The sequence below is a fragment of the Lathamus discolor genome, chromosome 4 (genome assembly GCF_037157495.1).
Source record: "Lathamus discolor isolate bLatDis1 chromosome 4, bLatDis1.hap1, whole genome shotgun sequence".
NCBI lineage: Eukaryota > Metazoa > Chordata > Aves > Psittaciformes > Psittacidae > Lathamus > Lathamus discolor.
The window spans coordinates 48,019,181-48,035,655 of NC_088887.1; the positions used below are offsets into that span (position 1 = coordinate 48,019,181).

At 44.1% G+C, this 16,475-nt stretch overlaps 1 protein-coding gene across 2 annotated transcripts; it reads left to right on the top strand.

Annotated features, from left to right (window-relative positions):
- Nucleotides 1-828: 828 nt before the first annotated feature.
- RBBP7 (RB binding protein 7, chromatin remodeling factor) lies at nt 829-8,896 on the top strand. Of its 2 annotated transcripts, XM_065677385.1 has the most exons (13): nt 829-986; nt 1,229-1,373; nt 3,275-3,417; nt 3,536-3,709; nt 3,979-4,094; nt 4,693-4,853; nt 5,260-5,386; nt 5,480-5,557; nt 6,125-6,201; nt 6,644-6,701; nt 7,448-7,558; nt 7,635-7,701; nt 8,367-8,444. In XM_065677385.1, the coding sequence occupies exons 1-12, from the start codon at nt 971-973 to the stop codon at nt 7,656-7,658; spliced, it is 1,230 nt and encodes a 409-aa protein (XP_065533457.1). In that variant the 5' UTR covers nt 829-970; the 3' UTR covers nt 7,659-7,701; nt 8,367-8,444. The 2 variants fall into 2 exon arrangements, with proteins under 2 accessions (XP_065533457.1, XP_065533456.1); XM_065677384.1 differs by lacking the exon at nt 7,635-7,701 and having other exon boundaries at nt 8,367-8,896.
- The last annotated feature ends 7,579 nt before the right edge of the window (nt 8,897-16,475 follow it).

Here is a 16,475-nt window from a genome sequence, read left to right on the forward strand (position 1 = left end):
TGAGCAACCTGGTCCAGCGGAAGGTGTCCCTGCTCATGGCAGGGGGGTTGGAACTGGATCATCTTTAAGGTCCCTTAAACCCAAACGGTTCTGTGATTCTATGACTGAGGGTTCAATAATGCAATGCAGTGTCTTCCACGCCCTGACTGCAACTAACAAATAGTTCAAACATTAATTTCCTCTTGAAAATTAAGCAATTCTGTTATCTTCAGCACCATTGCAGAGAACCAGCAACTGCTCACATGTGTCCTCTATAGCCTTTTTACCTTCACATTTCTCGTTGAAAAGCGGGCCTAATATCTAAGTATTTGATACCATCCAGGGTTTATCAGCTCACACTACAGGTACCTCGGCGGCGCTGCTTTACCTACAGCTCCCCCTCGCGGCAGCAGCGCGGCCGGGCCCCCATGCCTCTTCCCAGCCCGCAATCCCGCGCCTATGCAGCCGCCCGCCTCCGCCTCCTCCTCTTCCTCCTTGCACCCTTCTCTTCTCTCCGCCCCGCCCCGCAAACCCGGGGCCGCCGCTCAGACGCACAGCGTCAGGGCCCCCGGGGCCGAGCCTGGGCGCCCTCGGGGACGAGAGGGGAGCGGAGGGGAGGGCACGGCACGGCACGGCACGGCACGGCACGGCACGGCACGGCACGGCACGGCACGGCACGGCACGGCACGGCACGGCACGGCACGGCACGGCATGGCCAAAGCGCCAGCAGGGCCAGGGAGAGAGCTCCCGCTCCCTCCCACCCATTAGGACAACCCCGCCCCGCGCGCATGCTCGCTGGCCTCCGCCCGCTCCATTGGCTGTCGCGGTGGGCGGTGGTGCTGCGGGGAGCGCCGGCGGCGCATGCGCGGTGGCGTGAGGCGCGGGTTAGAAGCCGGGTGGCCCCGCCGTGGCGGCGCTCTCACTGGCGGGGTTCGTCTTCCTGCGCTTCTTATTCCCCCTTCAGCGCCGTTGGCCGCCGCTTACACCCAAAATGGCGAGCAAGGAAGGTAGGAGGCTCCCGCTCCCCGTGGAGGCGCTCCGGGCTTCCTCTCCAAGGAGCTTCCGACGGGGTGGCAGTGAGGGTGGGCCGTTGTTCCCAGTGGCCTCCCCTTTGGGACCCAGTCGCTAGCCCGTCCCCGCCCTGGTGTAGCCGCGGCCCGTGTCGGCAGGCTCTTCTCCCCCTCTCCGCGCCGCGGTTCAGCGGCGGAAGGCGCCGAGCGCCTGGTTCATTTCTCTTTCCCACCCGCAGCGCTGGAGGACACGGTGGAGGAGCGCGTTATTAGCGAGGAGTACAAGATCTGGAAGAAAAACACCCCCTTCTTGTACGATCTGGTGATGACACATGCACTGGAGTGGCCCAGCCTCACCGTGCAGTGGCTACCTGATGTGACCAGGTGAGAAAGAGGGGAGAGAGGCCTGGAAGGCGCCAGGAAGGCGCAGGACTTAGCTGCTGATTTGCTCAGTTTGCAAAGCAGGAGGAGCTGAGGCTCTGTGCAATTGCTTGTTCCACTGCTCTGTCTCTGTTAACCATGGTAATTTAACGATAAAGACCACACAAGGTGAGAATAATTTGTGTTAGACTCCTCCTTGTGAGCTTATAACGCTTTATTTTGCTTGTTTGGGTATGCAGAAGCTATGAGGGGAAAAGTTACAAGCTGATTCTTTACCGAAGCTTAGCACAGCAGATGTTGTGAGGTGTGAGGAGGGAAATCTCTCAATTTAGTGGTATGAGACATAACACTTTTCCTGTAGTTAACTGCTGATTAGAGAAATCAAGGTATTAAATCAGCTTTTTCTTGAAGCCTATTTTTCCTCATGTGCACTATAGATTACTGGTTTGTAAAAGCTATAGTAGGTGTCTTTTTTTGTTTAAGTCTGGACTTATTTAAGAGGATACTGTTCTAAGACTGGTGCTTCACATCCTGGTTCTGTCCCTGGCTTGCTGATGACTTCACATATTTTAATTTTCCCATTCTTCCACCTCCCCCTAAAAATTATTGTCTCACTGGCTAATTTCTTAAAGAATAGTGAAGGTGGGGATAGATTCTGTTCATACAATAGCTATTTTGATTATTGCAGTAACCACGCAGTGCTCCATTGAAGTAGCAGACAAAGACCAGGTCCCTCATGTTGTAAACTGGATATAGCTAGGTTTTAAAGTAACTTGTGCGTAAAATTTGTACAATAATCAGAGGATGGTTTCTTTCCTCTTTAAAAAATCCACCTTACAAGTGTGAGGTTGTACTTGGTGATTGGATGATCTCTTCATGTAGTATACCAGAATGTTTGGGGAAGATGTTGAGAGATACGAGCTAACTAGTTGCAGCATGGAGAAAATGAACTGGGGATTGGAGGGTGTGGAGCCCTTATGAGGAACACTTCTGCTTGCCTCGTATTTTGCAGATTGACTTAATGTTCAGTTTAAAACCTGGTATTTCCAATAATATCTCCAGTGTCAAAATATATGTGCCATTAAAGGCAAGGACTGTCTCTTTGTATGGCACCTGACATGATGGGACATCTGTTCCTGATGCAAGTAAGTGTGTGTGCATTGTGTGTTTTGTTTCATTTCATATTTTTCTTTTCCTCCTCAACATGTATGATGATGCATTGGAAGTGGTGTAGTAATACCTTCAGTGGTATGTGATTGCCTAAGTGATTCCTGTTTGTTTGGATTCAGTTTGCTGCTTTCAAGAATGCAGAAGCTGCTTGGTTTTGACTGTTCACACTTTTTCCTTTCAGAGATAAATGGCACTGTCCATCCAGCCTTTCACATATTACTAAATGTTACAGTTAACCACCAGAAGAGAAATTTCTAATTAGCTAGGATTTGTACAGTTTAAAAATGAGCTTCTGAAGTAAAATAACAACTGTTAAAAGCTTCTAGGAGAAGTAACTAAAGTAGATTGCCGTTTGTCCCCAGTATTTGTTTTATAGAAAGTAGTATTGATTGTTTTTTAAATCAATACTGTGTTACTGCCTTGGGAATTAAAGACAAGTAGTTATTAATGTCACCTTTAGCTATATACAAATTGTTAATTGTCCCTTTCAAGCCATAGTGGCAATGTTTTCTGGCTCACTCTAGCCTTGCTGGTTGTATCTTTGGCTTGCTTAAGTCTGGGTCAAGCTCAATTTATTGCACAAGTCTCTTGCAGCAAAAGAAAGGACCTCTTACCTGAGTCTCTCTTTCCTAGCTCTCTGAACAAGTTTTGACCCTGAGTGGTATTAATGCTAGCCATCAAACTTCTGGAACTGAGCATGTAATTTTATTCCATGCATTTATTATTCTAAACAGGCCAGAAGGAAAGGATTATGCTCTACACTGGCTGGTTTTGGGAACACACACATCTGATGAACAGAACCACCTGGTTGTTGCAAGAGTCCAGATTCCCAACGATGATCAGTTTGATACTGCGCAGTATGACAGTGAGAAAGGAGGTGGGCATGCATGAGTTATCAGATTATGTTTCTTGGAGTGGGGAAGATGGCATGAAATGCTGTTTTACCCATTTAAAATGGCTGGTGTGATAAACAGACCTTCTTCTGACAAATGTAGAGTTTGGAGGCTTTGGATCTGTGACTGGCAAAATTGAAACAGAGATTAAAATTAACCATGAAGGTGAAGTGAACCGTGCTCGTTACATGCCACAGAATCCCTGCATCATTGCTACAAAAACACCGTCTGCTGATGTGTTGGTATTTGACTATACTAAACATCCTTCAAAATCAGGTGGGTCACGCTTCTTGAACTTAGGCAAAATGCCTTGTCATTGAGAGGTAAACTTGTATTTAACTGTCATTAGGAGAAGAGGTGGTGGGTTCTGTAACCCGAATGAGAGGGACCGTATCTTTGGAGACTTTAACTGCCTGGTTATGCTCAATGTCATAAGAGAATCTTGATACAAGCAGCAACAGAAACAAAGTTCTTGGATGATAATAATGCTCTTGGGGATTGATGTGCAAGGTGAAGCTAAATGGAAAGCATTTTTTCTCTTTCAGACCCAAGCGGAGAGTGTAATCCTGACCTTAGATTAAGAGGGCACCAGAAGGAAGGCTATGGCTTATCCTGGAACTCAAATTTGAGTGGACATCTTCTCAGTGCATCAGATGATCATGTAAAACCCACATCTTTTATTCTGGTTAAAACCAACCGAACTCAACAACCAACCCCTCTTAATTTATGCTGTAATAGATAATTGGAGAAAAACAGGGTTAGTGTAGCTGTATATTGTTATGGTAGGAAGTTCTCACGTATTTTAATAATATTTATAAAGGCTGTTAGTTGACCTTAGGCTGTAATCAACAACCAATTTTCATAATGTTCTTAGTGATGTAAGAACAATGTTTTTTATAGTTGTCTGCTGGAAGAAATTGTTGTATAGCCACCCTTTAAACTGGTTTGGGTTTTAGACTATGAGTTAGTAAGACTGTCAAAGATAATTGAACTAATAGCTTATAGATATCTTTGTGGGCTTTAAATGTGTGAATTGCTTTTGTGACCTTATAAATAATCCTTGTGCCTTGAATTCACACAAAACTGATTAAGAACTTGGCTCACTTCTCACTTTTGGCATATTAAGTGTTCCTTTTTAAAGAAAAGGAACTGCTTTAGGAGTATCTTCTCTGTTTATATAGGCCATGTGATTATTTGGTTTTTGGAAAGCTAATACAGTCACAGTCTATGTAACAATCGAATATGTCTCTTATTTACAGACTGTGTGTTTATGGGATATAAGTGCCGGACCAAAAGAAGGCAAAATTGTTGATGCAAAAGCGATCTTTACTGGGCACTCTGCAGTGGTTGAGGATGTGGCATGGCATTTACTCCATGAATCTCTGTTTGGATCTGTGGCAGATGATCAGAAGCTCATGATGTAAGTTGGGGTTAAGCAGTTTCTGGATGGTGCCGGCTGTCAGCCAATCCAGAGCATTTGGGGGGAAAAAATCTGAATTCTGGAATGACCTCATTTAGCTCTTCAGTGCAGTAATGCTGCAGAATCACTGAAATCTGCATGTCATTTAATGTGTTTGCACCATTTGAAAATAAAATGTGATTAATACATATGTCAGCTTCCTGGTACTGACTGCTCATGTATAACAGATACAAAAAACTGATGGGTTATGAAATAAAAACTGTAGCTTCAAACTGAGGCTGAGTAATAGCACAGTCTCTTAAACTAATGTGTAGTGAAAAAGAACCTCCTGTGAAAACTTACATTTGTTCACTCTTGCTCTCTCCTCCCTGCTGCTCCCCCCTACACAAATCCTTCATTGCAACAGTTGGGACACAAGATCTAATACCACATCCAAGCCAAGTCATTCTGTAGATGCTCATACAGCCGAGGTCAACTGTCTGTCCTTCAATCCTTACAGCGAGTTCATTCTAGCAACTGGTTCTGCTGACAAGGTTTTTACTTGTGTATACTTTAAATTCATGAGTATTCTAGATGATAGCTCTATAGTCATTACAGTAAAACCAATTTCTTGTTACCTTTCCCAGACAGTGGCTCTGTGGGATCTTCGAAACTTAAAATTGAAACTCCATTCTTTTGAGTCTCATAAAGATGAAATTTTTCAGGTGGGTAAACTTTTCTCACATACTGACATGAACAAGATCAAGTAGATTTTCATATGGCGACCAAACACAATAAATAAGTCTGTTAAATATTAAATAGTGAATTTTGGTTCAACAAATACAGACACTACCACACAGTTTCTTACAGCCTTTTCTCACTTGACTCTGAAGCAGGTAGTCAACAACTGATTGCTAAAAAGGTACTGGGCGTTTGCAGGTACTGTCAGTACACGTAGAAGGTTTTTCTAAAATCTGTTTCTGTAGAGAGGACTTGGTTTAAATTTAGTATTGTGAACTCTGCCTATTTAGTAGGTGCAAGTAACTGAATTTTAGACAATCAAACTTCATGATAGAGTATATCTGTAACAGTGAAGTAAGGTTGGCTATTCAACTTGAGAAATCTTCGAGACTTTAAAGCACTCTGGCGATATAGGATATTTTTTGTGCTGGAAGGAAATGATTAATTCAGTATAGTTACTGAAAATTAGTGGCCCGGTACCTGGTGATGGTCATTCAGGATATACTTTAGAAGTCAGTAACTGCTCCAGTCAACCTTTTTTCTTTCAACAGGTTCACTGGTCTCCTCATAATGAAACAATTCTTGCGTCAAGTGGTACTGATCGTCGGCTTAATGTATGGGATCTAAGGTGAAGAGCAATTCCTTTCTTTCAGTATATATGAACAGATGGTAAAAAGGCTGCAGACATGCTTTGTTTGGTAGACTAGATTTGTGCTGTTCTCTAGCCTGCCTTACTTGCTTATCTTGTACCTGGTCTTGCAGGTATACAGTTGAAGCAGTGCAGTACTTGACCTCACAGAGAAGTAACATTTTTTTCTTGTTGATGAGTTGTTTTCTGTTGTCTTTAAAAAGTGATTTCTGCCTCCCTGTGCTTCACAAGTTAGATTCTCTTTCAGTATTGGTAATGCCAAACAGCTGATGACTTATACCTGAGGCTTACAGTTATTTGACAGTGAGAAAAAACAATAGCAAAAGCAAATACTGGAGAAACAGGCTAGGAACTGTTGAGTTAAACTGATGTAGGATGCAATTTTATTTATTAATAAAAAGTATAAACTATTTTCTTACAGTAAAATTGGTGAAGAACAGTCTGCAGAGGATGCAGAAGATGGGCCTCCTGAGCTGCTGGTATGCTGCTCTTCAGGTTGCAGTCTGCTGACATGCTGTGTGGCAGTAGGATGCGTTATGACTGTGCTACTAAATCTGCAGCAGTTCATAAATCTTTCCACCTTCCTAGTTTTCAGTCCATTGCGCTAACTTGCAGTAGTCTTCCTCTGTTGCATTTGGAATGGATTTTGATTTTTTTCAAAGCTGTCTTGGACATGATTTGCACATACTCATTGCTGAACATGTTTACAGTTTGGCCATGTGCTTGTTTGTACTGTCTTATAACTAAGTGCCAGTAAAGCCAAGGCCTCCAATTGTTTATCTTGAAATAGACCAGTTAGGTCCCCCATAGCTAACCTTACTGATGTAGAGAGTACAAAGATTTATGTTCTGGTTTGCTTCCTTAGGAAACAAATAATTAAAAATGCTTACAGTTCGATTTCCCCATTTCCTCTGTAACTGTGTAAGTGCTCATGTAATTAGATGAGGTAATGGATATATGGCTGTATTTCATAGCCCAACCTTATGTGAAGTGGCACCGTTCTGAGGATGTTAGTTGTTTCTATAATATGAACTGTTGTCTTAACCACACTCTCAGCAATTGTATTGGCATCATGCACCTTTGTCTGTGTTGTGAATCTCTAGTAGCAGTTTTTTGTTCTTTGTATAGTCATTAGCATGACATTTAGCTTCTGAATCTTGGGGTTTAACAGACTTCTCTCTGAAGAAGCATGTGATTTCTTTTTTTTTTTTTTTCTTTTTTCCAGTTTATTCATGGAGGACACACTGCCAAAATTTCAGACTTCAGCTGGAATCCTAATGAGCCTTGGGTTATCTGTTCTGTATCGGAAGACAACATAATGCAGATATGGCAAATGGTGAGTGTCACAGCAGCTCCAGAGTTGCTCCAATGCTTGTTGGAGAAATGAAACTGAAATGGCTTGTTCTTCTTAGGGCAGCCTGTGCTTCAGTGACTGAAAGTAGCCTGTCCCCTGTACTTCCTACACTGTTTGATTGGAAAGTAAGAGTTTCAAAAGAAAACGGACTAAGCCAACCTGAATAAATACAGCTGATGCTAATTTTTGACTCTCAGGTCCTAGGACCTAGGTACTAGTTTAAAATAATCGTGGCAGTTGAAAACTTGTATCCAATACTAGCCAAGACCTGTTCTTAATCCAGCTTCCCACATGCTCACTGTGAAGCAAGATGCCATTTACCTCTCCAGTTAGTTCATATTATTTTACATTACAGGTGTTTGATCAGTTATCTTACAAATGTGGAATAAAGTAATTTGGGAATAATCTAAGTCAGGAAAAAGAAAAAGTAACAGACTTCAGCATACGTTACAGGTCAGGCTTCCAGTTTTTATGCCTGTTCTTTAACTTGTTTTGTGTGTTCAAGACTGAGGTTGAAACAAGTCCAAGTAAAATGTCTGTAGTAAGGCTAATGGTTAAATGGTGAATGCTTCTGCTGCAGAAATAAAATGGTACCGGAAGACAGCTGCTGAAGTCTGGCTGCTGTGTACACATCTTTAATTTGTCTGCCCCTAAGAAAAGGCAAGGGGGTCTCTTTAAGGCAGGAGTGATGTCTATGCTGCCTTGCTATTATCAGGTTTTTTCTGTATGAACTGTAGAAGACTGTTTAAAACCCACTGTGTTTACCACTTACAATATCTTGTGTCTTTAGGCAGAAAACATTTACAATGATGAAGAACCAGATATAGCAGCAGCCGAACTGGAGGGTCAAGGAACATAATTCTTCTTCCTTAAGGAAATGCTGGTTGTTACATAGTAATGTAATTTGACTACTGTATACATAGGGGAGGGGGAAAAAACTCAAAAAATAAAAGCAGAAAACCAAACCAAAACCAACTCAAGCACTGGGCAGAAGCATTGCATCTGATCGGGAATATTCTTCATAGGCACAAAAACTGTATAGTCAAGTTGTCATGGGCTACCTTTGTTTATTTGGGCACTTGGAGCAATTGTATACTGTACAGCAATTAGCTTTTAGGGAAAATAAGGATGACTTAATACCTATGTCTGTATATTTTTAAACAAACTTGTGGGTTCTTGTAAATAAAACAGTCAAATCCTCACTTGTCCCACACACAAAGTGCAATGAAGATAGAGTTTTTATTAATATGTAGAAAGAGCTTTTCACTTTTACACAACACTTTTGGATTGGCTTTGCATAAATAAAATATTAAATGAAATATTTGGTGTGTTTAATGTCCATTGATATATGGTGAATTGCCATTTCGCCTGAATATAATTGAATTTCTGCATGGATATAGAGATCTGTAGTTTTTTGTAACTTAGCCCACAGTTAAGGGTCTGGGGAGATGAGTTTTCTTGATGTGAAAAACTTGGAAATTTGAATCCTTTACAAACAGAATGGGCACAGAAAGAGGTTTGGGGAATACATGGAGATGACCTGTGAGAAACCTGTAAGCCTCAGCTCTTGAGCAGAGTCAAGAACTGTGAGTGAGTTGGGTTTGGGGTGAGGTTTTTTTTGTTGGGTTTTTTTTTTTTTTTTTGGGCGGTGGTGGAAGTGCTGTCTTCTAACATTTTCTTGTGTTAGGTGCTGAGATGGTGATGTCCTCTCAGTGGACCCAGTTGGGTCCTGCCTGTGTTCACTTAGAGCCCACCTGTAGCTTTGTTTTGTTTAAAATGATGTGAGGCTATTGGGCAGGTGTCTAAAATACATTAATATCTGAACAAACACAAGACAAACATATAGTTTGTTTCTAAAGCTGGGGTTGATTGAAAAGCTGGAGAATTTGGATCATGTCGAAGTAAAATATCTTCATGTTTATTCTGGTTATAACAAGTTATGGATCACCTTGGCAGCTGTCAGACAGACAAGTCTGAAGTCAGTGTCTAACTGGAGTTTAAATTAAAGCTTTTAGTTACTTAAGACAGGCCTTGATTAAATTAATTGTTGGCTTTCCCGATCTTTTTTCTCAAGCCAAAAGAAATGGAAGACTTTGACTGACACTGAAAATTTGATTTTTGATGCTGAAAATGTTACTTCCCTTTTACTTGGATTTTAACAAGTCTCTAGGCTGCTGAGCTCAAGCTGCTTGTACTGGTTTGGGCTGGGATGGAGACTCCTTCATGGTGCTGTGTTTTGGGTTTATGCCTAGAATGGTGCTGGTAGTGCACCTGTGTTGTGGCAAGGGCTGGGCAGCGCTTGCACACCACCAGGCAGGGAAGATACTGTGGATGACAGCTGACCTGAGCTGAGGGGATGCTCCTTACCCAGAGTCCTGCTTGGCAGCAGAACTGGGGCAGAGGAAGAAGGGAGCTTGTCATGGTGAATGCTGCTTGGAAGCTGGCAGGGCACTGGCCTGCTTCTGGCAGGGGCCAGTGGTAATTATGACAAGGGCGTGAATTTGTTTTCCGGAGAGAACTGGGTAGAGGTGCTGGGTACTGGTACTGCAGTCTTGGAATGTTCAGTGGAAGTTAGCCCTTTCTGGGCAGAGGTAGTGGTTGTAATCTGGAACTTGGCTATAAACAGCCTGAGGAACAAAATCAGTTCAGGATTTTGTTCCTCAGGAAGGAGCTTGCCTGTATGTCACAAAAAGAACCAACCTCTTTCTGGCATGCACCATGCTTTGGTTATCTACAGCAGATGGTCCTAGGCCAGTGCTGTGAGGGGTTGGTGAGGAAGCTGTAGAGCAAAGGTATTGGGAACTTCCCATTTTAGCTAGGTGTCATTCAGCTGAGAGAGTCAACGTCTGTTGACAAAGTCTTGCAATGTACGAGCAGGCCAGCAGTTTTCTTCACCTCACAGGAAGGGCTCCACAGTGACTTCTATGGGGAGCTTGGGCTGCTCTGGATGCTAATTTTATTTGCAAGTGACAGCAAATGATATGTGTTAGACATACTGAGCTCAGAGATGGGTTTTCGTTAGGTCCTTTTGATATGCATTCTGACATATGCAGCTCTTGGAAAAGTAGGAAATCAAAAGGTCAGTGGCTTGGCTACTATTGGAAAAACAAAAGTGTTTCCCAGAGAGCACAGTGGTGACTGTTCCAGGCCCAGAGCATCTGTGGGCTCTACACAACTCCCACTGCTGGTTCTCTTCAGGGCTGGGTTCAAGGAGATCTGCGTCTGCTTTGCACCTGCACATACAGTGCAGTTCCTCCCTGTAGTTGGTGATTTCAGCTTTGTGTATGTGTTACAATTGGGGTTGTTTGCTTACATCTTCTTACTGCCTTGCCTCACTAACGAAATGGGAGTGGGAAAAATGGGTGAGCAACTAACTGCAGCTCTTTGCTGCCCTTCAGCTACTTGTTTTTTATTTTTCTGCCTGCTGTTACAGGGACCCACCCCCTGCGCTGTAGGCCCTGGGTCATCGTGCATAGACATGTCTCCTTCCACAGCTTTTTCCAGAATGGTTCCTCTAAACGTGATGCAGGTAGGTGCAAAAGCATCCAAATGTTCCCATGGAAGGCTGAGATGCTGTTGGAGTTCAGGCAGGTGGCAGCTGGAGAGGATGTACTAGACGGTATGAAAGATCAGTGCTGCTGAAGGACAGCTCAGCTGCTGTCTGGTTAACCATGCTTTGGTCTAGCCAGCGTTCATGGGTGTAAAAGCACTACAGTGCCGTGTGTGGGAAGTGGAGATGAATGCATTTGCTAAGTGTGGTTCTGTTTTGACTAGCAGAGGTATATAAGGGGCTTTGGGTCTGCTGCTGAGTGGCCCGACAGAGTCCCTGCAGCTGCTGTGCCAGCAGCTCCTGTTGCAGCTGTCCCACTTGCCAGAAACATCTGTCCCACTGGCTCCAGAAACATCTCAATGTCCCCTTGGGAAGCTGGAAGCTGGTGGCTCGGTGTTCGAGGCCCACGTGATGTCCTTGTAACTTTTATGTCAGCTTCTCTGACTTCATTCTTGTCAGAACAGGGGTCTCTTGTATAAGGCAGAACATGGTTGAAGCACCTGGGCAAAACCTGGGCAGATTGCTGCTTGTTCACTCACAAAAGCCTAAAGGCATTCTGGTTTTTTAATTACCGTGTGTTGCATCCTGGTTAACTGGACAAAACCAAATCAGATAGATACTTGCAAAAGTATAGTGGCATTCTGTCCAGAGCAATTTTATTAGTGCCGATAGAATGCTATTGTACAGGTGGATCTACCTTTTAAAATAAGATGTGGTTGTCAGTGTTCCTGGCTTCCTTCATTGAACTGCCAGGAGCTATGAGCCGGAGCTTTATGCCTTGTCACTGTTGGTGTGGATAGTTTCAGTGTCCCACCAAGCCCTGCCATTTCCCTATAGAGCATGGAGGCATCAGCTAGCCAGGGCTCATGGCTGCACTCAGTATCTGTGCTTGTACAGCTAAAAGGTGGCAGGATGGGATAATTTATTATGGAGCAAAATGAGAGCATAATTTCCTTATCTTTAATGTAGTTCAAAGTACTGCAGTAAATGCAACCTCTATACTGCTTTCTTCTCCCTGAGTCTGAATTCTCTTTCACAATTGTCCTTGGGTTCAGTTTTAACAGTTGTTTTTTTCCTTCCTATTAGCTGGTGCAGTGCTGTGTTTTGGCTTCAATCTGAGAACAACGCTGATAACACACTGATGTTTTTAGTTGTTGCAAAGTACTGCTTACCCTGATCAAGGTCTTTTCAGTCTCATGCTCTGCCAGTGAGGAGGGGCACAAGAAGCTGGGAGAAAGCAGAGACAGGACACCTGACCCAAACTAACCAAAGGGGTATTCCATACCACATCACATCATGTCCAGTATATAAAATGGGAGGCCCAGATCACTGCTTTTGTTGGGCTGTGTATCAGTTGGTGGATGGTGAGCAAGTGTACTGTGCATCACTGGTGTTTATTGGGGTTTTTTCCTCTTCCCTTTTCTAGTTTTATATTCTCTCCCCTTGTTATTTCCCCTCTCATTATTATCATTGGCGGTAGCAGCAGTGATTTGTGTTATACCTTAGTTACTAAACTGTTCTTATCTCAACCCATGGGAGTTACATTCTTCCAATTCTCCTCCCCATTCTCTCAGAAGCAGGGAAGGAGGTGGAGGGAGAAGAGGGGAGTGAGCAGCTGCATGGTTCTGAGTTACTGGCTGGGCTTAAACCACAACAACAACAACATGTGTGCACACATAGAGTTCTTCAGTTGTGGCAACCTTGCACAAGCCTGGTTTCGGTACCTCTGGGACAGCTGGTCCTACAGCCAGGTTGCAGGGCCAGTATGTAAGAATCAGCCTACATCTTGTTGACTTAAACCAACCATTTTGTTACTGAGTGAGACCTGCTGCTGGGACCATTGGGACTTTGAATTTGCAAATCTTTTTCTTTAAATACATTTTGTTATTGCCCAAGCAGTATACTTGTGAAACATTGTAAGGTTGTCCTATTTAAGCCTATTTGTCTGAGTGCCTTAAGATTTTTGATTTTATAGGCAGATAGGAACAGCCTCATGCTCGCAGGCCCTTGTTCTCATGGGAGATTTCAGCCACCCTGATATCTGCTGGAGGGATGGTACGGCCTGGCGCAAGCAATCCAGGAGGTTTCTCAATTGTGTGGAAGACAACTTCCTTCTGCAAGTAATAGAGGAGCCGACAAGGAGAGGTGCCATGCTTGACCTTGTGCTCACCAACAGGGAAGGGCTGGTTGGAAATGTGACGCTCCAGGGCATCCTTGAATGCAGCGATCACGAGATGGTCAAATTTGAGATTCCCCATGACAGTGAGAAGAGCGTGCAGCAAGCTCACTGCCCTGGACTTGAAGAGAGCAGACTTTGGCCTCTCCAGGAACCTGCTCAGTAACGTTCCATGGGATATAGCCCTGGAGGGCAGGAGGGGCCAAGACTGTTGGTTGATATTCAAGGATCTCCTGCTACAAGCTCAGGAGTGCTGCATCCCAACTAGAAGGAAGTGCAGCAGAAGGGCCAGGAGACCTCCTTGGATGGATAAGGAGCTGCTGAGGAAAATTCAAAGGCAAAAAGAGGCTTACAAAAGGTGGAAGCAAGAACAGGTGGCCTGGGAAGAATACAGGGATGTTGTCTGGGAAGCTAGGGACCAGGTTAGGAAGGCTGAGGCCCAGTTAGAATTAAACCTAGCCAGGGATGTTAAGGATAACAGGAAGGGATTCTTTAAGTACATTGCAAATAAAAGACAGACTAGGGACAACATGGGTCCTCTCCAGAAGCTATCGGGAGAACTGGCTGTCCTGAATTTGGAGAAGGCTGAGGTTCTTAATGACTTCTTTGACTCAGTCTTCACCAGCAAAGGCTCTGACCGCACCACCCAAGTCTTGGAAGGCAGATGAAGGGACTGTGAGAATGAAGACCCTAGGCCCACTGTAGAAGAGGAACTGGTTCAAACCTGAATGTACAGAAGTCCATAGGACCTTATGAAATCCATCCGTGAGTCCTGAAGGAGCTGGTGAATGAAGTTGCCAAGCCACTGGCCATCATATTTGAAAAATCATAGCAGTCAGGTGAAGTTCCCAACAACTGGAAAAAGGGAAATATAACCCCCATTTTCAAGAAGGGGAAAATGGATGACCCAGGGAACTACAGACCAGTCAGTCTCACCTCTGTGCCTGGCAAAATCTTGGAGCACATTCTCCCGGAAGGCATGCTAAGGCACATGAAAAACAACAAGGTGCTTGGTGACAGCCAGCATGGCTTCACTAAGGGGAAATCCTGCCTGACCAATTTGGTGGCCTTCTATGACGGGGCTATGGAACTGAAGGACATGGGTAGAGCAGTTGACGTCATCTACCTGGACTTGTGCAAAGTGTTTGACACTGTCCCACACGACATCCTTGTCTCTAAATTGGAGAGACATCAATTTGATGGATGGACCACTCGGTGGATAAAGAACTGGCTGGATGCCGCACACAAAGACTCGTGGTCAATGGCTCGATGTCCGGCTGGAGACCAGTAACGAGTGGTGTCCCTCAGGAATTGGTGTTGGGACCGGACTTCTTCAACGTCTTAGTTGCTGACATGGACAGTGGGATTGAGTGGGTCCCCAGCAAGTTTGCCAATGACACCAAGCTGTGTGGTTTGGTTGGTACGCTGGAGGGAAGGGATGCCATCCAGAGGGACCTCCACACGCTTGTGAGGTGGGCTGATGCCAACCTTATGAAGTTCAACCATGACAAGTGCAAGGTCCTACACCTGGGTCGGAGCAATCCCAGGCACAGCTACAGGTTGGGCAAAGAGATTCAGAGCAGCCCTGCGGAGGACTTAGCGGTGCTGGTTAATAAGAAAATGAACATGAGCCAGCTTCAGTGTGCGCTCGCAGCCCAGAAAGCCAAATGTGTCCTGGGCTGCACCAAAAGGAGCGTGACCAGCAGGTCGAAAGAGGTGATCCTGCCCCTCTACTCTGCTCTCGTGAGACCTTGCTTGGAGTATTGTGTGCAGTTCTGGTGTCCTCAACATAAAAAGGACATGGAACTGTTGGAACAAGTCCAGAGGAGGCCACGAGGATGATCAGGGGACTGGATCACCTCCCATATGAAGACAGGCTGAGAAAGTTGGTGCTGTTCAGCCTGGAGAAGAGAAGGCTGCGTGGAGACCTCATAGCAGCCTTCCAGTATCTGAAGGGGGCCTATAAGGATGCTGGGGACTGTAGTGACAGGACAAGGGGTAACAGGTTATAGCTTAAACAGGGGACGTTTAGATTGGATATAAGGAGGAAGTTCTTTACTGTGAGGCTGGTGAGGCACTGGAATGGGTTGCCCAGGGAGGCTGTGAATGCTCCGTCCCTGGCGGTGTTCAAGGCCAGGTTTGACAAAGCCTTGTGTGGGATGGTTTAGTGTGAGGTGTCCCTGCCCATGGCAGGGGAGTTGGAACTAGATGATCTTGGAGTTATTTCCAACCCTCACTATTCTATGATTCTATGAATATTGGGTAACCTCCATAGGAAGTAGATACCACTTATATACTGCTGCTAGTAGTAAATACAATGGAATTTGAAGTAAAAAATTATCTGGACAATGGCTACAGCAAGTTATTTATTCATTGCATTAAACGAGAATAACTTTGGGTGTACTTACTCAATACTTACGGAGCATACTTAATTCATTAAGTTATTCCTGCAGGCTGGTACATGCTGGGGAGATGAAAAACCAGCAGGTTTTCCACCTACAGAACTCTCTTTTAAAGGGAGCTGTATGCAGAGTTTTGAGACCTACCTCTTCTGTATTAGCTAATTCCAGAAGTGCCGGCATAACAAACACTAGGGAAAGTAATTTAAAGTGAGAAATTGACAATTTAGGGTGACTTCCTCATTTGTGCTCAACACATATGTATCTGATGCAATTTTTGAGTGTAAAGGGTATCTGTCTTCTCTCTCTCTTTTCAACCTGCACCAAGGAACTCTAAATTCCTTCATCTTTGTACTGAAATATAATACGAATGACAGCGGAATTACAAACTACATTTTAAACCTATTTTATTTTAACAGAACCTGTGTTTTTTGAAGTTGAATGATAAAAACTTCAGTTACGCTATCTCTTCAGACCACTTGAGCATTTTAGAAGAGGGGTGGGTAGCTGGAGAGCAGCATGCTCCCAGCACTGCAGTATACTCTGCTGGTTCATCACTATAAAGACAAGGCACATTACTGGTGTGCATGACAATTTCTTTTCCCCACTATTTTCTTCTCTAAGAACCTTTGAATGTGAACTTGAAAACTAGAATATCTCTGTGAGGAGCTGCAAGTGGTTAAGTTACTTACTGATACGGAAATATGTTAGAAGACTGATAGCTGTTTAACAACAAAGCTGAGAGAGTAACATTCCTTCATTTCTTCTCATAGA

Coding starts and splice junctions, on each gene's coding strand:
- RBBP7 (XM_065677384.1), top strand. Junction 4,095..4,692: donor TCAGTGCATCAGATGATCAT/GTAAAACCCACA, acceptor TCTTATTTACAG/ACTGTGTGTTTATGGGATAT. Junction 5,558..6,124: donor ATAAAGATGAAATTTTTCAG/GTGGGTAAACTT, acceptor TTCTTTCAACAG/GTTCACTGGTCTCCTCATAA.